General features: G+C 37.0%; 1 protein-coding gene across 1 annotated transcript in view; it reads right to left on the bottom strand.

Annotated features, from left to right (window-relative positions):
• The window catches only part of PIK3C2A (phosphatidylinositol-4-phosphate 3-kinase catalytic subunit type 2 alpha), an 86,898-nt gene that overhangs the window by 26,363 nt on the left and 39,520 nt on the right, over positions 1–21,015 (bottom strand). Inside the window, exons 4-9 of the mRNA XM_081799240.1 lie at positions 13,765–13,868; positions 8,961–9,118; positions 6,954–7,074; positions 6,085–6,196; positions 4,111–4,190; positions 3,917–3,980 (exon numbers count right to left, since the gene is read on the bottom strand). Of these exons, the coding sequence (XP_081655366.1) occupies positions 3,917–3,980; positions 4,111–4,190; positions 6,085–6,196; positions 6,954–7,074; positions 8,961–9,118; positions 13,765–13,868 (639 nt within the window). The remainder of the gene's footprint in view (positions 1–3,916; positions 3,981–4,110; positions 4,191–6,084; positions 6,197–6,953; positions 7,075–8,960; positions 9,119–13,764; positions 13,869–21,015) is intronic.

Raw genomic sequence — 21,015 nt, 5'->3', positions numbered from 1 at the left:
TCCTGTGATAGCCAAACCTTCTTAGAAAAGGCTGGGTTTCAGCCTGAGGTTGGAGGGGAGGTTCTATCATAACTCCTTAGAATTCCTTCACTATCCATTGTTCCTCCACCTAGAGTTAACAGCTGCTTTACCACACCTATTACTTCTGGACCCCTCAGAACATGATTGGCAAACTTTTTAAAGGACAGAGAGTAAACATTTTAAGCTTTTTGGGCCATACAGTCTCTGTCACAATTCAACTCTGCTATTATGGTGTGAAACAGATACAGATAAAATGTGAACCAATGAGCATGGCTGTGTTCCAATAAAACTTTATTTACAAAAATAGGCAATAGGCCAGATTTAGCATGCAAGCCATAATATGCCAAACCCTGCCTTAGAATCCTTTCTTACCCTTTATAGTAATTAACTACCTTTTACTAATTAATGACTCTTTAAATTTCCCTGTTCTATACTCACCTTTCTACCCTATATCCTATAATAAGCTTCAGTTATATAAATGTCCATGTGGAAAATTCATAGCATCTTCAACCCCAAAACTATACCCTATGAGAATCTTAACTACAATATCATACTCTTATCACAATCTCCTTTGTTCTCACACATTCATTCTGACTAAACTAAGTCTTTGAGCTCAGATTCTATTCTCTGCCTCTTCTACCAGGTAGTTGAATACTTTCAAAGAAAATCTCAGAGCTGTACAGATTCAACATTCCCTAATTTCAGCAGGAACCTGCATGCCACTTAACATTCCTTTTACTTGTTCTTGGTCAGTTCTCTTTCCATTTCTTCTTAGAATATGAGGCCAAACCATTATTCCTTGGCTCAAAACCTTTGCTGCTACCCTAACTTCATTTTAGTAAAATAACACCTTATCTCTAGAAAATTAAGGCCAGTCGGAATCAAAACTTCTGCAACTTCCTGACCTGCCCTAAAACCTAATTAAAATGTACAAAGACTTCTACGTGAATGTTTATAGCAGGATTACTCATAATAACTAAAAACTGTAAACTGTCAAAATGTCCATTATTTGGTGACCAGATAAACAAAATATGGCATATCCATACAATGGAATTATCTAGCAATAAAAAAAGTATCAAGGGGCGCCTGGGTGGCTCAGTCGTTAAGCGTCTGCCTTCGGCTCAGGTCATGGTCCCAGGGTCCTGGGATCGAGCCCCGCATCGGGCTCCCCGCTCAGCGGGAAGCCTGCCTCTCCCCCCTCCACTCCCCCTGCCTGTGCTCCTCTCTCAATGCGTCTCTCTCTGTCAAATAAATAAATAAAATCTTTAAAAAATAAAAATAAAAATAAAAAAAGTATCAAATTGTGGATACACACTACAACTTATATACAACATGGACAGAGCTTAAAGACAGTATGGTATGTGAAAAAAAATCAGATGTAAAAGATTCCATAGGGTATGATTCCATTTACATGAAATCTCCATTAAAGGCAAATCTGCTGGGAACCAGATCAGGCATTATCTGGGGGTGGGTCTGGGAATGGGGAATGACTGCAAAGTAGCAAATGGAAACTTTTGGGAGTGATGAAAATGTTCTAAAGAACTGGATTGTGGGGATAATTATACAAATCTATGCATTTACTAAAAGAAATCACTGATTTATATACATCCAATGGGTACATTTTATGGTATATAAATTATACCACAATAAAGCTATAAAAAATGTGGGTAATAAATGATAGTCACTATTTTAAAAAATTTATTTTTTAGTCACTATTTCAGATAAGATGGTCATGAAGACATCTGTGATAAGACATTTGAGTGTAGACCTTAATAAACTGAAGGGTAAGCCATGCAAATATCTGGGGGAAGAGCATTAAAAGTAAAGGGAACAAAGAGGCGCCTGGGTGGCTCAGTCAGCTAAGTCCGGTTAAGTCCAACTCCTGACTTCATCTGACTATTGACTTCAGCGCAGGTCATGATCTCAGGGTTGTGAGATCAAGCCCTGCATCTGGTTCTGCCTACTTAACATTGCTATTAAGGTGAATAAAAGTCGGGTGCCTGGGTGGCTCAGATGGTTAAGTGTCTGCCTTCGGCTCAGGTCATGATTCCAGGGTCCTGGGATCGAGTCCCGCATCGGGCTCCCTGCTCGGTGGGGAGCCTGCTTCTCCCTCTGCCTCTCTCTCTCTCTCTCTGTCTCTTATGAATAAATAAATAAAATCTTAAAAAAAAAAAAAAAGGTGAATAAAAGTCATCACAAAGATAAAGTCCAAAATTAAGTTCCATATCTTTCACCCAAATCTGCTCCTCTCTTGGTTTCTCCCTCTCCCACCCCTCTTTCCCCCACCCACCCTCTGCAGCTAGCAAAACATCTTCCTAATTGATTTGTTTCCATTCTCTCCCTGCTTCTTCACTCTAGTCTAGCTAGAAAGACAGACCTTATATATACCAGGCACCCTCCTCCTCCCCTAGATAACCAGATAGCTTCTTTCTCTCCTCCAGTTCTTTGCTCAAATTCATCTTCTCAATGAGGTCTTCTCTGAATAAAATGTTGAAACTGCAACATTACCCTCCTTTATTTTTCTCTGTAGTGCTTACTATCTGATGTAGCATATGTTTTGCTAGTTTTATTGTCTGTCTCATCCAACTGGAGTGTTAACTAAGAGCTGGGATTACAGTTTCATTTGCTCACTGACATATCCTCAGCACCTACAACAGGCCTCACAATGAAGAGATATTCAGCAAATATTTATTGAATAAATATGTCTATATGCTGACAAGAATGCATTAGTAGCTAGAAATTTGAGAGTCATCCTACACTATTTCTTCTATCTCATTACTTACAAAATCTTACCAATTTCATCTCCTAAATATTGTTAATCAGATCCCTCCTTCTTACCTTGGCCACTCATTATCTTTCACTTGGACTACTATAAAAAACCTTCCTAAGTAGTCTCCCTGAAACCAATCCTGCCAGAACTAAATCTAACTTCCACAGTATGGCCAGAGTGATTTCAAAGCTTAAGACTAAACAAGTCACCCACCCCCATCCCACCCCCTAACCTCAGCTAAAAATATCTTAAATGCCTAGAGCAGGGGTCAGCAAACCTTCTCTATAAAATAGCAAATAGTAAATTGTTCAGGTTTTGCACAATATACAGTATCTGTCCCAACTACTCAACTCTAGTATTAGAGCACAAATGCGGTCACAGAAAATATGTAAACTAATGGGTGTGTCTGTGTTCCAAAATCGGCCCTCTAATCTAGAGGACAGAGTAAAAGCTTACATGGATTATAAGGTGGTAACTTATATCTGGTATCTCCAGCGTCCTCTCCCAATCTTCCTGTCACACACTGTGTTCTATTACAGAAGTGCATATATTTCCACATATGTATCACGCCTGTGTGCTTTTGTTCACATGCCCTTCCCAACTATCTTCTAGCTAACCCATACTGTTGACTTGGCTCAGGTAAACTCCCTTCCTAGAGACTTTCCATGAACTCTCAAGTTGGAAGAAGTGCCCTTCTTTGATGTCCCAAAGAACCCAATGTATACCTCTATACTACATTTACTATACTATATTGAAATTTGGTTTAAATCCATCACTAGTTTTAAGTTCTTGGCAAGTGGGGACTAGGTCTTTCATTTTCATTACTCCAGCATCTAGCATATAGTAAACTATAGTAAACATATAGTAAATCCGTTAATGCTTTTTGAATTGAACTAAAGGCTCCTCTTAGTAATAAAGCTTTAGTGAAGTGAAGTGCTGACTCAGGCAATATTGAGAATTTTGGTTAACAAGATGGGTCAGAAAAAAAGTCATCAAACATCAACATCAAGAATATAGTTTAAATCATCCTTCTAAAATATTTCCTCGAACACCACACTAATATTTAAGATAGAAAAAAGACAAGAATCCTTAAGTCATCATGCCAAAATGTGAATTAAGACTTACTTCAATTTGAAGAGCCAGTTCCACTTGGTTGTGATAAGAATCTAAAAGTTCGTCAACAGGGTATCTGAAATAAAGAACAGTTATTATGACTGAAGGGTACTATACACAAATGATTGTTTTATTCACCAAAATGAAGGTATTCACATCCAAAAGCAAAGTTTGAAAACCTGGAATTAATGCTTTAGATGCCACACCTTGTCAAGACTTCTTTATAAGGTTTTTCCATTTGATGCAAGTGTTTGTTTAAATCCACAGGTGTTTTATCATCTTCTGCCTAAAAAAACATATGTATACACATTTTTAGCAAAAAAATAAAATCCATTCTTTGGTCTTTCTATTGCCAAATTAAATATGGTTAAGCGTATGATAAATTCTTGAAACTAAAGTGATTTTTCAGAACAGAGGCTAAAATATTATCAAAATTAAATACTATTTATAACTGAGGAAAAAAGTAAATCAATATTCTGAAAAATTTTATAAATAAAAAAACATAAATGCTTTTAAGTCTAGTTTCTGATATATAAGTAGCTCCCAAAGTAATAACTACTGCTGTTCTATAAGGAAAGAACAGAGAGCTTTAAAAAACAAAACAATTTTTATTTATTTTTATTTTTTAAAAAAATTTTACTTGTTTGAGAGAAAGAGAGAGCACAGCTGGGGGAGAGGCAGAGGGAGAGGGAGAAGCAGACTCCTCGTTGAGCAGGTAGCCCGATGTGGGGCTCAATCCCAGGACCCTGGGATCATGACCTGAGCTGAACGCAGCCGCTTAACCGACTGAGCCACCCAGGCGTTCCAAAACAAAACACTTTTAAAGATGGCTGGCAGCTAAATGAGAACGTTGGTGAGGTTGGAGCAGATGGGGAAGAGATCATCTGAATGTCTGCATTATTTTTCTAATGATAATCAAATGTCCCCCAACCTTACCCCCAATAAACAAGGTACTTCTCTTCTACCATACTTAGTATGTAAATATATTCTACCATATATCTACTACCATACTTAGTATGTAAATATATTCAAAAACATCTCTTCTACCATACTTAGTATGTAAATATATTCAAAAACATCATTCCTTAAGAAACTGAAGAGAAGTCACTAAAGATTGCTAAAATGTACTGAATTTCATGAAATAGTTTTCACCCAAGTGAAATAAATTCTATGAAACATAGAAGCAAAACCTAAGAAAATAAAGTAGAAATGACTGCTATTTTTCCATCCAAGTTCTACCAAATGAAGAATAAAGATTAAAATTTATCAAGTGTTCATACAGTAATAAAACAGCCTAATTTCCTGCATTCTAATTTGCTTTAACTTCAAAAGAAAGTACCGTATTTTATTTTTATTTTTTTAAGATTTTATTTTATTTATTTGAGACAGAGAGATAGAGAGAGAGCACAAGAGGGTGTAGGGTGAAAGGGAGAAGCAGACTCCCTGCGAGCAGGGAGCCCGATACGGGACTCGATCCCAGGACTCCGGGATCATGGCCCGAGCTGAAGGCAGTCGCTTAAGCAACTGAGCCACCCAGGTGCCTGAAAGTACTGTATTTTAAAAAGAGAAGGGGCGCCTGGGTGGCTCAGTTGGTTAAGCAACTGCATTTGGCTCAGGTCATGATCCTGGAGTCCCGGGATCGAGTCCCCACATCGGGCTACCTGCTCGGCAGGGAGTCTGCTTCTCCCTCTGATCCTCCCCCCTCTCATGCTCTCTCTCTAATAAATAAATAAAATCTTAAAAAAAATAAAATAAAAAGAGAAGTAGTTTTCATTTGGTGCAGAATAATGTATTTTTCTCAGTTTGATGCAAAAGTCAATGTGGATCTTTTCTTCCCCCAAACCATATTTAGTATTCAAAATCTTTCCTCCTTCCTCATTTCTCTTTGAACTGTGTTTTCATTCTTGTGTAAAACCATTACAAATCAAACTTTTATTTCCTCCACTCTGATTTTCAAATATGCCTCCAGCTCAGAGAAGTATGTTACTTAAGACTCCATGATTGAAAAGCTCCTCCCATCTGCTTTAAAACCCTTGTTGTGGATAGAATTAGTTCTTCATTCCAATCCATTCACCAGTCCAACCCAGATATCTTAGAGAATGTACAAACTGCAAATTGGCTAATTAGCAGAATTACTCAGATTCAACCAAATGCAATTCAGTTATAAGGTACATACTTACTGTTCGGGCCAGATTTTGGCACATTGCGCTGAAGGTCAAAAGTTGTAGTTTAATCTCTGTGTCCCATTTTCGGCAGTTTTGAATATATTCATGACTTCCAAGGCAATGGTTACTATTAAAATATATTAATTATTCATCAATGTTATTCTCAAACTAGAAATTACAGAGGTAAGAGTAAAATATAACTTGTATCTGCATCAGAAATTGAAGAGAATGGTAAAATGTAGAGATAGTTTTTTAACCAAGTGTGGGCACTTAAATAAAATAATAATTCTACATGAGAATAGTCACAGCACAGAAGAAAGAAGATGAAGATGAAACAGAAAATAAGAAAAATAAGGGCAGGGCATTTTAAGTAACCTAAAATAATGAAATCCGTAAAATAACTAGACTAAAAGCTAGATACAATAAATTATCTGCTTCAGAAAAAAATTATAATGATTATTTCAGGCAATTAAAAGGAAGTCACAGCTGACCACTGTGTGAAAAGTAATGGTATAAAAAAAAAAAAGAAAGAAAATAGTACATGCTACAAAAGGAAAATGGAGTCTATAATGATGTGACTATCGACTCTTAGCAGAAAGAAAAAAGCCATTAAATTCACTTACCAACCAATTACGCACCATTCTTCCCATTTAAGACTATAAGCTTAAGGGCAATACGACTTCTTATTTATGTCTGATAACCCTCCACTGACTTAAACACATCTTAAAACAAAGTATATCTCAATATAAGCTTATTGATCAATGAATCAATTTAGTAGGACCCAATGTAGTCTTAGATTACAAATTTAACTTGAAATTTTTCTCATTTAACTCCTTAAAATTAAATTTCCGAAGATGTTGCTTAGTAGTTAAACGAATACTTACTTCTGCAGCACTTCCTCTTGACCACAAACTTTCAGAACATAGCTGCCAACATCTACTTGATTCAAGTCATCATGTACCCAGCAAAGGGCTTGCATTATAATGATTTCTACAGTAGAACTCACTGTAAAAGAGGCATCATTTTCATTTTGCTCATTTCACTCTATACACTTATTGAGAATGTAATTCTTATCATTTAAGAGTGTACTATACAACAGCAGTATAATGTAGATCACATATAGAATTTAAGATTTTCTACTAGCCAGATTAAAAATAGTAAAAAGAAACAAGTGAAGCTAATTTCAACATGTTTTATTTAACCTAATAAATCCAAAATGTCACTGCAACATATAACCAGCATTTTAAAATTACCAATGACACATCTTATTTCTTTTCAAATTGGGTCCTTGAAATCCACTGTGTATTTTACACGTACAACACATCTCACTCTATATTAGCCACATTTCGAGTACTCAATAGCCACATTGGGCTAGTGATTACTGTATTAGATAGGGCAGATCTAAGCTACGAAAGCCACCTCCCTATTGGAGTCTTCCTCCAAAAAGGTTGACATTTAGCAGTATCTAGCAAACGATGATTTAAACCAAATCATAAGGAAAAAAAAATCACCATTTTAAATGTTTGACATGTTCCTGATAAATTTTCCAATGAAGACTAAAAATACAGCAAGTAGGAAGTATTATTCAATTATCATTCTTGACAATAGCTGGATACTAAGATTACAACACATTTAGAAAACTTAAAGTAACCTCTTAATCTATTTCGTACTTAGAGCTCCTATGTTCAATTTAGAAGACATTACTAAGTTCAGACTTCATGAAAATCAACAGATTGGCAGAAAAGGCTGTAAAATATCCAATGCAATGGGTACATTTCTGAACAGTCAACTGTATGGTAACATTTATCATTTGGACACACTTCTGCCATAATATGGTTACATTTCTTAACAGAGATATGCATTGTAAATGTACACATTTATGAAGAACCAAACAATAGGCATTTTGAGATATTTTCTCGAAAAGTAATCATATCTTGATAAATCAAGTCAAAATTTGATACAAATTAAAACATTTGTCATCAATGCTTACTATTTCTATCAAGGGGCCTACTGACCTTTCTTTACTTTAATCTTAGTAGTAATTCTTACAACATGTGGGTTTTAAATAATTCCCCAAATCAAAATTTAAAGTATGCTTTATAAGAATAGTTCTTCCTTTAGAAACTAAAAGAATGATTGTTATAGTTGGCTAACATTTTTGTTTCAGATTCATATTTTTTTCAAAGAGCCTTGAAAAGTGCAAAGCTACAAGAAAGTATCCAAATATTGGACATATTCCTAGTCATAACCATTACAGAAAAAAATGGCATCATTTTTAGGCCAAAGTACTGTAGAAATAGAGGCTCTTATTCTACTGTTGGAATCCCATTAAAACAATATACGTCATGAGACTCAATAAACTATGACAAAAAATTTCCTACAGACTTAAGGATACATTTCTAGAAAGGATATCCACACCAAATTTGGAAGAAAGAGTTAGAACCAAAGGAGAATTATCTTCTTTGAGGAGCTTAGCAAAATACCTGGAATTTCAATTTCACTGACAGCTCTTTATAAACAAGCACTCTTTTTGCCATAAAATGAAAAAAAAAAAAAAAAGCATTGGACTATAATTAGCCTTTCAATCTCATGCTTTGGGACCTTGGCCAAGGGCCATCAATTAATCAAAACTACTCAGCATTTTTCAGAGTAATATGCAGTAATAAAGGTAAACTATTTTCCCACTAGTCCTAACCAGAAAATTATCCAAATGAATGCCAATTTTTTGAAAAGGGTAACTAATGAATGTTAAGTATTTTACCACACACACAACACAAAATTTTTAAAAAGGATACCTAATGGTAACAGGGTCAAGAATGATTAAAATTAACATTTTAAACATTTCTCCCTAATCAGAGCAAAACAAGATCGTTGGGAAACTATCAACCTACCATCACATGTAAAAGTAACTGGCAATTGAAATCCTTCAATTTCAATGGAGACCTTCACGCTAGCATTTTCTCCACATATGTTTCTTTGTACTGTAACTGGACTTAACAAATAGCCTGGATTTGTGCAGTGATTAGTATATGGAAAGTTGGTCTTCAATCTGTTCACAAGAAAGAAGGAATAAAAAAATTTTTTAAAGCTGCATTTGAGAGCCCTAAACAAAACTTTGCATGCTTACAGCCATTCAGTTCTGTGTCTTTGTTCAATTCTAGAGCAGCTCTTGAGAACTGTAATGAATGGACCCCAGTCAAACTCCAAATACCAGCATTTGCCTTTTATTTATTTATTTATTTTTAAGATTTTTATTTATTTGATAGAGAGAGACACAGGGAGAGAAGGAACACAAGCAGAGGGGGTGGGAGAGGGAGAAGCAGGCTTCCCACTGAGCAGGGAGCCCGATGCGGGGCTCGATCCCAGGACCCCAGGATCACGACCTGAGCCCAAGGCAGATGCTTAACGACTGAGCCACCCAGGCACCCCCAGCATTTGCCTTTTAGATAAAAGGAATCCCAGAAAAGAGATTAAGTACTGCCAGGATATCTGTGGTAACATTATCAACATTAACCAGGCATACACTGGATACAAGGCATTAAATGAGGTTTTCTGCTTCAGATTTTTTGGCTATACAGTATCATTACACAAAATGTATACTTTTAATGAATCCACTGAGAATATAGGCAAAGTAACCTTCAACTGCAATTGTGAGAGGGACAAAAAGTCTGTTGTCTTTTAAAAATCTTTTCCTTAGAGTCTTTTCCCTACATTTTGGGGGCAGAGGTTGTTAGACAACAATAAAAAATCATTACCAGTTTTTACAGTGCTATAGGCCTTTATTGTCTCAAAATGATTCTAAAACTTAGGGAATGGCAAGAATTGCCTGTGAAGGTATTCACAGGAACAACACAGTTGGTAAATTGAAATACAGGAGTACGGTATATATGGCTCTTCTCCAGACAGCACTTCTGTTATCAGAAAACAAAGGAAAATTTGATGCCTTATTTAAACTTGTAGCCTTCCTTTAACTGACTTTTTTCTGGAGGTTAGAAGACAAGATCAAATCCTCCTATCTGCTTTTCATAGGAATATAAATGGAATGAATGCTTGAAGTGTTGTATATTTGCTTCTGTAGAGATTAAAATAATCAAGTCATAGGAATAGAATAAAATAGTTTGAGTTGACAAAAAGAAAAGGATCAGGAGAGGGACACCTGGGGGGCTCAGTTGGTTAAGTGTGTGACTTTTGGTTTCAGCTCAGGTCATGATCTCAGGGTCCTGAGATTAAGCCCCTCGACCGGCTCCATGCTGAGCATGGAGTGTGCTTGAGATTCTTTCCCCCATCCTATCCCTCCCCCTCTATTCTTCCCCCTGCTTGAGCTCTCTCTCTCTCTAAAATAAATAAAATCTTGGGACGCCTGGGTGGCTCAGTCAGTTAAGTGTCTGCCTTCAGCTCAGGTCATGATCCCAGGGTCCTGGGATTGAGCCCCTCATCAGGCTCCCCAATGTTTATAGCAGCATTATCTATAATAGCCAAATTATAGAAACAGCTCAAGTGTCCACTGATACTTATATATATATGTGTATATATGTATATATATACACACACACATACATACATAGTTATATATACATATATATATAATGGAATACTGGAATATATAATGGAATATTACTCAGCCATAACAAAGAATAAAAGCTTGCCATTTGCAATGACATGGATGGAGCTGGAGAGTACTATGCTTAGAGAAATAAGTCAAAAAAGACAAATACCATGATTTCACTCATATGTGGAATTTAAGAAACAAATAAATGAGCCAAGGGGGGAGGGGAAGAGAGAAAGGCAAACCAAGAAACAGACTCTTTTTTCTTTATGTAGGTTCCATGCCCAGCATGAAGCCTAGCATGGAGTTTGAACTCATGACCCTGAGATCCAGACCTGAGCTGAGATCATGTCAGACCCTTAACTGACTGAGCCACCCATGTGTCCCCAAGAAACAGACTCTTAACTATACAGAACAAAGTGATGGTTACTAAGAGGAGGTGGGTGAGGGAATGGGTTAAATAGGTGATGGGAATTAAGGAGTGCACTTATTGTGACGAGCACAGGTGATACATGGAAGTGTTGAATCACTATATTGTACATCTGAAACTAATATTGTACCTATATGTTAACTAACTGGAATTTTTTTTTTTTTTAAAGATTTTATTTATTTGACAGAGAGAGACACAGCAAGAGGAAACACAAGCAGGGGAAGTGGGAGAGGGAGAAGCAGGCTTCCCACTGAGCAGGGAGCCTGATGCGGGGCTTGATCCCAGGACCCTGGGATCATGACCTGAGCCGAAGGCAGACGCTTTAACGACTGAGCCACCCAGGCAGCCCCATTTTAGTCCTTTAAACTAAAAGAGACTCTTGAGATCACTAATCCAACTCCCTAATTTCACACAAGAAAAAAAAAATGTATCAGTCTGTTACACAAGTAATCTTAATTGTAAACAAATACCTGACAAATCTTTCATAGCTGAGTTAAAATGACTAAATGAATCATTTTAGGAGATTTCAAAACGTAAGGAGTTTAAGGAGTAAGAGTGTAAATTCCAGTGCAGAAATGACCATACTGGAAAAAATAGAGCCATTAATTTCTTCAAGGGACACCTCCTGACCCCAATCTCCAAAGTCACACGGGAAAAGAGGAGCCTAGAACATGGCTTCAAAAACACCTCTGTTTCTTACTTCTCTGAAATATTTGTTGCAATCACTCTCTACTAATGGAAATAAAATTACAAAAAGAAGACATTCTCTCCTTAGTTCATCTGGGGTTTCAGATTACGTAAGCCACTGTGTGCGTAAATAAAAATAATCATTTTAGCTTAGTGGCAGAGTCTGTAAATAACTCTAAGATTCAAATGGGGAGAAAAGGTAGATATCAGCCTAATTTCTCCACCTGTAAAGCTTAAATGCCATAGTCACTCAACACAGTCTAACAGAAAGCATATAGGGCTTATTTAGGGAGAAAACTGAAGGAACTACATAAACACGTAACAGATTACTTCCAAACAATTAAGGCAAAAGAGTATTTCCAAATTATTAACCACACACACACGGTATAATCACATGAAGGCATAGGTAACTTATAATACACGTAATTTGAATACTAAGTCACCTAAATGTCTCTTCCATCTTAAATGCCTACTGAAAAACCAGATTTTAAAAATCCAGTTAAGAGTAAACTTTGCAGGAAAGAAAAAGTGGCTCTACTGATATTTTTCTTCTTTTTCTCCCCTAAGGTATTCTGAAGAAAAGAAATGCTGGTTAAGAGGTAACAAAGAGGGCGCCTGGGTGGCTCAGTCGTTAAGCGTCTGCCTTCGGCTCAGGTCATGATCCCAGGGTCCTGGGATCGAGTCCCACATCGGGCTCCCTGCTCGGCAGGAAGCCTGCTTCTCGCTCTCCCACTCCCCCCGCTTGTGTTCCTGCTCTCGCTATCTCTCTGTCAAATAAATAAATAAAATCTTTACGGAAAAAAAAAAAAAAAAAGAGGTAACAAAGACAGAATTTTAATGAAATACTACCAAAAGTCTAGAAAATCTAGTTAATAAGCTCCTTAAACATTAAAATGATGTATATACTCAAAAATGATTTGGGAACCCCAAACTCTGTTTTGCTTAAAGCAGACCACACTGAGGAAAATAGTGAATTCAGAATAAATCCCTCAGTAGTGATATACTTTCTTTTGATAATAGATTTCAACCCCTTGGCCACAATGTTTGTTATTCCACTCTTTCCTTCCGTGGGATTTTTGTATCTGGTGCAGGCTAAGAGGACTCCCTTTCCTCTCTGATAGCAAGACCATTAGAATATGAAGTCTAAGCTATCAGTGGCTATATTCCCTGCCTTCAAAACCCCATCTGCAGTAGTAGAAAATGAAGCCAACATGCAGGAAGGAAGGGCAGGAAGAAGGAAAGGATGAAAATGGGAAAGGGGAATCCAAAGGGAGGAGGGATCAATTCAAGTGTGTGAATTCCAAGATCTTGCTGTCACTGAGTTCTGCTCTATCCTTCCTCTTTCTGCTATAGGGGTTTATGAATCAATATATGACTGTTCTTGATTTAAGCTCGTTTAAGATGGGTTTCTAGCACTCACAACAGAAGTCCAGACTAATACAGTGATACAATGGAAAGAAAACACACTGAATCAGAAGCAAAGGAGACCTGGCTCTCTATGCTGCTGGCTAGCTGAGTAAATTTTAGTAGGTAACTTCTCTGAGTCTCAGTTTCCTCATCTATAAGAAGTATTAGACATATTTAAGATAAAAAGAATATTTTAGAAATACATTTTCCTAACCTTCAGAAAATGTATTTGCTCCTGTAATCTTTTAAAGCATCTCTTAAAGGAGGACAGTATTTTGAATGTCAGAATGTTTACAGAAAATTAAGTCTCCCTAAAACAAAAACAGGCATTTTCTAAGTGTACCAAAACTTATATATGTTTAAGGCATGTTTTCAATGGTTAATTAACTGTCTGACCTCAATTTTTTCTTCTAAATACTCACAAACTAAACAGGTAAAGATACAGGTTCAACTGCAGTTGGTGTTAATGTGTTAATTAATGGTCTTGAAATTTTAGCCACAGGGAAAACATAATTAAAATTTTAAAAATTTTAGAATTATTAGTACTAAGCTTGTTTGCAAGTTAACTTTTTCAAAGCGAGTATTTAATAAAAAAATCTTTAATTTATAAAGAAAAATTCCTTACTTTGTAATGGACTGACAAAAAGCTGCCACTTCCTCATTCTGTACTTCAATTTCTTGTAGAAGAGAACTTCCAGTTGACAAACTACTGGTCCCATTTGGGTCTTTCTGTAACCAAAAAAATGTTTTTATTTTAAAAGTAAAAGATCCCCAAATGCTAAATAGAAGCATAGCACAAACCCATTTTTACAAAAGTATGTACAAAGATATGGAGAGAAAATAAATCATATCAATAACAAAGTTTTATATAATAGATTTCTATCTTTGTAAAAGTAATACCAGCTAATGAGCCTTGAAGTTCATTGGTTTTACTTGCTCAAAAGTAGAAGTGGGCTATACTCTGTACTGGTCAACAAGACTGGAATGCTAAAGATATTTCCATTCAAAATCTTCCCGAAATAAATGCTTCAGAGAGTTAACAGCTGAATAAAATTAAAGGACTATGCTGTTTTAAGAAAGTGGAAAGATCAGGCCCATTTGGGACTCCTCTAGTAACCAGGAATTCTATTTTTTCAACTTTGGCCTCAAATTCCAAGAAAGCAGCTGGTTCTTTATGTAAGACAATGAGTTTTAGGAGTGAGCAGGCACTTTCCATGTTAATAAACTTATGCAAACATCCTGACAGTCCTTTAAAAGTTTATGTCTGATCAAACTCTGTGTGCAATGCTTTAACAAGATAAATTCACTACCCAACAAAGCCGAACAGCAGAGTCCATTTGGAAGTGTCTTTTTAAAAAAAGATTTTATTTGAAAGAAAGTGCGCGTGCAAGTGCCTGAGTGGGGAGGTGCCGGGAGTGGAGGTGGGGGCCGCAGTGGGAGCAGAGGAGGAGGGAGAGGAAGGGGGAAAGAATGTTAAACGGACTCCACGCTGAACGCAGAGGCCAACACAGGGCTGGATCTCACGACCCTGAGCTCACAACCTGAGCTGAAACCAAGAGATACTTAACGGACTGGGCCACCAAGGCAGCCCCGTTTAGAGGTGTTTTGACTTATTACATAAAAATACTTACTCTGACACAAATTTCAAATGTAAATTTCCTTTGAAATTAAATTAAAATTGGAATATTCTCAATTCAAAATTAAGTGAATGAGAATACAGTACATACATTTCAAGAATTCTAATGGAGTTCAATGATCATGGCACACAAAAAGACCTTGTCAGAAAAATTACTGAAAATTTAGGGCAACAATTCCTTTATGAATTTCCTTCTTTTAAAATGTGTCAGAGCCCTTTCTCCTAGAATGTGATATGCACATGTAAGGGGAGAACAAAAAAAACACAAAACAAGCCTTGAGTTCTAGAAAATCACAACTAAAAATAACACAGCTCATGGGAAAAAACACAGTTAAGGCAAACTATTCAAAATCAGCGTAACTTTGTAATCAAGGCCTCGACTAAAATAACAAGTCCTTATAAAAATACGTGCACAGTTAAATCTCCACTTGAATGTGCACCTAGCATTATGGTCTTAGATCCTCTGAAGCCTTAAACCCTGGAACTCCTGCTTCCTCGTTTGTGATATGGATTCTTGAGGGCATCTGCTTCTAGCCAAGACCAATTTCAGTGAAGTTAAAACTATAATCTAGGAACTTCACGAAAGTTCTTAAAGCAAAGAGAAAGGTCTTCACACCTTCTTTGTCTGCACTTACTGCTTCACCAGAGAGCTTAACACTGTGGAATATGGAGTCGTTCTTGAAGCCACTCATTCAACCACCATCATCACTAGAAGACAACACTTCTGCAGGATTTCCAATGTTTTCCTTAATATTTTCTCATATTACTAAGGCCTTCTCTTTAATTGTGAGAAAGTTTGTTCTTGATTGTTTTAAAATGTTACATGCTGGAAAGATTATGTTTGAACTAATGCCACTTAGCCATTTTACTGACATCAAGCCAATATTTACCAATTATGTAAGTTAATTTGTGTTATAGGAACGAGCACTGTAGCAAATAAACCATACAACCCTGAAAATGGGATTTGATATTTCTATAAATTCTCTGGTCTGACATATCAAGTTTGCCATAATCTAATCCAACCGCATTTCCCAGAACTTACCAAATGATTTCTATGTTCCAACTAGCTTAAATCATATCCTGTTCCTATAAAACACAAACTGAACTATCCTGCCTCTGAATCTTTTAGTCTTCAATGCCTTCCTCCTAACCTGCCCTCACAACCCAAGTCAAAATCTGTTATTTTTTAAGGCCCAACAAAATGCTACTTCATCTACAGTGTCCTTTAATACTTAGCATGAAACAATTCTCCCCTCCTATCACTTCTAAGTACTTAGTCTGAACCAAACACCATATCATCACATTGTTTTATATTTGTCGTAATGTGAAAGCCCTTTGAAGATAATCTAATTTTATTGAATGTTACATTCTTGTAGAATTTTATATCAGGTGCCCCTAGGTCTTTCCTTTCAAGAAGGTTATAGATCATAGATCACACAGATCACTTAATTTCTGCAATTTTCTATATAAGTTTCAACTGACAGTGACAGAAATAGACTATAATTCTCTAGTCATACATCAAGATAAAAACACCTGAAAAGTTCTGTTTTTATTTTGTTTTTACAAAGTAAAAAACAGTTGAGTTGCAAATGTGTCATCTTATACAGGAACATTAGGTTTTTGGTTTTTCTTCATTCTTTCTGTAACAAATTTTTTTTTTTTTTTACATTTTACACTTTAGGGGTGGCTGGGTGGCTCAGCTGTTAAGCGTCTACCTTCGGCTCAGGTCATGATCCCGGCATCCTGGGATCGAGTCCCACATCGGGCTCCTTGCTCCGCGGGAAGCCTGTTTCTCCCTCTCCCACTCCCCCTGCTTGTGTTCCCTCTCTCGCTTGTCTCTGTCAAATAAATAAGTAAAATCTTAAAAAAAAAAAAAAAATTTTTTTTATACTTTACACCTATTCCCTCAACTCTTGGCCCCAGTCCTGCCCTTAAATTCCACTCAAACAACCTAGGCATCAAATCATCTCTTTTCTCCACTGATTTTGCACAAACCTTTATGTAGCATTCAAGGCTTTCTATTTTGTACTGCAGTTATATGCACACACATGGTGTCTCTCCCTTCTAACCCAAGTTCTTTAAGGATTAGGTCTGTGAATGATTAATCTGTAACCCATACATTGTATCCTCAAATATTTTTCAACCAATGAAAGAGACAAATAAAAAATTGCTAATGCTATTATCTAATATATGTAACAAAGAAAAAAGTCTGTGGGGGGAAGATAGTGAGTTTTCTAGTAAATATTTTACGTTTGTAAATTCATGTAGTTGTTTGGTTACCATCTAGAAGTATTCTATTCCAGAGCTAAATGCATAGATTTGAAGATCATTTAATTTCTCCAATTTTCTACTGGGAAATTTCTCTCTGCTAATGGCTGTAGGCATCCATTTAAGATCAATGAGAGAGCAATATCCCATATATACACACATGTAAAGAGATTTACTATAAGACGTTGGCTCCTGTGATTATAGAGGCTGACAGGCCTCAAGATCTGTCAGCTGGCAAGCTGGAGACCCTGGAGACAATGGTATAGTTCCCATCTTAGTCCAATAGGCTCAAGACCCAGGAAGAGCTGATGTTTCAGCTGGAGTCCACAGGCAGGAAAAAAAAAAAAACCCATGTTCCAGCTCAAAGGCAGCTAGGCTGGAGGAATTTCCCCTCATTAGAAGTAGGGTCAGCTGCTTTGTTCTATTCAGGCACTGAACTGGTTGGATGAGGTCCACCCACCTTAGGGAGGGCAATCTGTCTTTACTCATTCTATGGATTCAAATATTAATCTCATCCAGAAACACCCTTACAGACAAACTTATATTAACGTTTGACCAAATGTCTGAGCACCCCAAGGCACAATCAAATGGACACATAAAATTAACCATCAGAGCATCTCAACCACAGAGAACCAAGGAGTCAAATCATTGCAGGAGCGTAGACCAGTAGCTTTCAAACTATCTTGGAGCCTCAAAATTAAGCACCGACCAAGAGAGTACAGGTAAGAAATATTAAAGGCAACTAGAGCAAAACCTTGGAGAAATGCCTATGTTTAGAAGCTAGACAAAGGAAAAGGAGTCAAAGATTACAGAAGGGAAACTAGGAAGTAGATTTAACTAGGGCCACAGAAGAGAAGTTTCAAGGAAAGGATGCAGTCAACTGTTGCAAATGAAGCAAAAGAGCTGGACAGTGAATACGGTCACTAGATTGGCAATTAGTATTCATATTACCAGAAACAAGTTTCTGCAATATGATGAAAACAGAAGAGGATGGTGAGAGACTGGAAAGGCAGTAACTACAAATTCCTCTTTAAAGAGTAATGGTAGAAAATACTCTGGGGAGACAAGAAGAAGAAAAGAGGTGAGGGCGCCTGGGTGGCTCAGATGGTTAAGCGTCTGCCTTCGGCTCAGGTCATGATCCCAGGGTCCTGGGATCGAGTCCCACATCGGGCTCCCGGCTCAGTGGGGAGCCTGCTTCTCCCTCTGACCCTCTCCCCTCTCATGCTGTTTCTCTCTCGCTCGCTCTCTAAAAAATAAATAAAATCTTTAAAAAAAATAAAAAATAAAAATAAAGAAAAGAGGTGAAAGAGTTAAGTTTCGAAAAGTGAAGGAACAGCCCTTCCATCCAAACCAGAAAGAAGGTGGGAAATCTGAGGTGGGAAAGTGCATACAAAAAACGGCCTTAACCTCAGTAGTTAAAAAAGAGTAGTAAGGTCATCCACCAGAGGTGGTGGAAAGGGTGGATTAAGGATAGTGATGAAGGTTTGAAATAATTCACAAAACTCTACCAGTATATACTTTGTAAAGCATTTTTTTTTTAAAGATTTTATTTATTTTATTTATTTGGCAGAGAGCAGGAGAGCACAAGCAGTGGGAGCAGCAGAGGGAGAGGGAGAAACAGGCCCCCTGCTGAGCAGGGAACGTGATGCGGGGCTTGATCTCCAGGACCCTGAGATCATGACCTGAGCCGAAGGTAGATGCTTAATGACTGAGCCACCCAGGTACCCCAAGCAGTTTTAAGAATATGGGAAAGCTTTACATCTATAGATGCAAGGTTCATGCCATACTTTCCCAGAAATTAGACTGAACACAATACCAAATTTTCAATAAATGTACTTTAAGCGTTATATGTATATGTGTGTGTGTATATATATGTATATGTTATATGCATATATCAGTTACTATTTGGAACAAACTTAATTACTTATTTGAATTTTTAAGCAGTTTTACAAAGAGACTTCACTAAGCTATTCAAATAGTTTACTACGTTCAGCTAGACAATGAAAATTATTTTGTTCAGTATTGCCTCTTGTTTAGGGGCACCTAGGTGGTTCAGTTGAGCATCTGACTCTTGATTTCCGCTCAGGTGATGATCTCAGGGTCATGGATCGAGCTCCAAGATGTGCTCCAAACCCAGCGTGGAGTGTGCTTGGGGTTTTCCTCTCCCTCTGCCCCACCCCAACGAAATAAATAAAATCTTAAAAAAAAAAAAAAAAAGATTACCTCTTGTTTAAAATTAATGATAGACCTTCTGCCAATGGGGGATATAAATGTTTATAATGTTAATACAGTTGACTTTTAGAAAGAACAATACCCACAGAACTTTGCAAAGCCAGTTCTATGAAATAATTTATTACTAAAATCTTTGCAATCTGCTCAAAGTAATTAAATTTATAGCTATTAACTAAAAGTCTGATTTAAACTTAAGTTGCCGTAAGAGAGTTTTAAATTCTATGCTGCCTTTTCCTGGTACTGGTCACAAAAATTTGAACCAAAGCATTTAGATTATTATTAACAAAAGACACTAGAAGGAAACAGGAAGTAAGCTTGCTGAATGAGAAGAAAAACACTCTTTTAACACAAAGCATAAAATTCTCATAGGAAATGAATACTTAAGCATGTAAAGTAATTATAAAGAATAGGCACTGCAATCTTATTTTCCAAAAAAACTATGAATCTCAGGGAAAAGTTTTTAAATAACTTGACAGGAACCATCATTATTAAATGGCTATTTGTTAAGTTCCACTGTCAATATTTAACTATAATACCTGTCTCCTTGAATTTTCTTCCTCATTGGTCCTTGTTCTATTTTCTGGAACAATGGACTTTATTATTTTTTTTAAAGATTTTATTTATTTATTTGACAGAGAGAGAGACAGCAAGAGAGGGAACACAAGCAAGGAGAGGGGGAGAGGGGAGGCAGGCTTCCCGCGGAGCAGGGAGCCTGATGTGGGGCTCGATCCCAGGACCCTGGGATCATGACCTGAGCCAAAAGCAGATGCTTAACGACTGAGCCACCCAGGTGCCCTGGAACAATGGACTTTAAAATTAAGTTACTAACTTGAACTTCTCAATTCACATCGAAAAATATAAACAGGATTTGATTAATTTTAACCTTTCTATAAAACTTTCAGCACCTGCTACCACTTGTCTGTTTTAATTAGCACAAAATGTTACTTACTGTAGCACAAGGGTAACATACTTAATATATTGTGAAATTTAGTACATCACTATTTCATCTTTTTTACAAGAATACTATCGTTTTCAGTTATTCTACTTCCTGAATTGGTTTGAGAAACTATGTCCAAAATACAAAACTTTATTTTTTTTTAAGATTTATTTGAGAGAGAGAGAGAGAGAGTGTGAGAGAGTGAGAGTGAGAGAGAGAGAGAGAGAGATCATGAGCAGGGGGGAAGGGTAGAGGGAAAAGCAGACTCCCCGCTGAGCAGGGAGCCCGATGCAGGACTCAATCCCAGGACCCTGGGATCATGACCTGAGATGAAGGCAGATGCTTAACCGACTGAGCCTCCAGGCACCCCCAAAATGCAAAACTTTAAAAGAAAAAAGACCACTTCCTCTTACATGGGAACTTCCCAAACTTTAAATATTATTCCTGAAAGGAATCCCAGAACTCATCCAGTCTAATTGATGAGGGACAGAAGCAGAAAAATGTTCACCTTCAGCCCAGAAGGCTGACCGATACCTGCATAGTTTTGATAAGGTTGCTACATTCTTAAAGGGTCTCATGACTGCCTGTAAATCTCACCGATAATTAATATCAAACTGAATGATAAGCACCAGAGAAATATTATTTTTACAAGTAGAAATTCAAAGACATCTTTGATTTAATACTCCCTGCATATCCCCTCCCCCTTGAGCACTAAGCATATAACCACCAGCTTCATACAAGCTCTTTTTGCCCATGGGTCCTGTCCCCGTTCTAATTAAATAAACTAAGTTGCACCGTGAAAC

Source organism: Leptonychotes weddellii, chromosome 11 (genome assembly GCF_054177405.1).
Source record: "Leptonychotes weddellii isolate Sample4059 chromosome 11, ASM5417740v2, whole genome shotgun sequence".
In the NCBI taxonomy this organism is placed as follows: domain Eukaryota; kingdom Metazoa; phylum Chordata; class Mammalia; order Carnivora; family Phocidae; genus Leptonychotes; species Leptonychotes weddellii.
The sequence above is the reverse complement of the archived record's forward strand: the minus strand, read 5'-3'. Positions and strand labels throughout refer to the sequence as shown.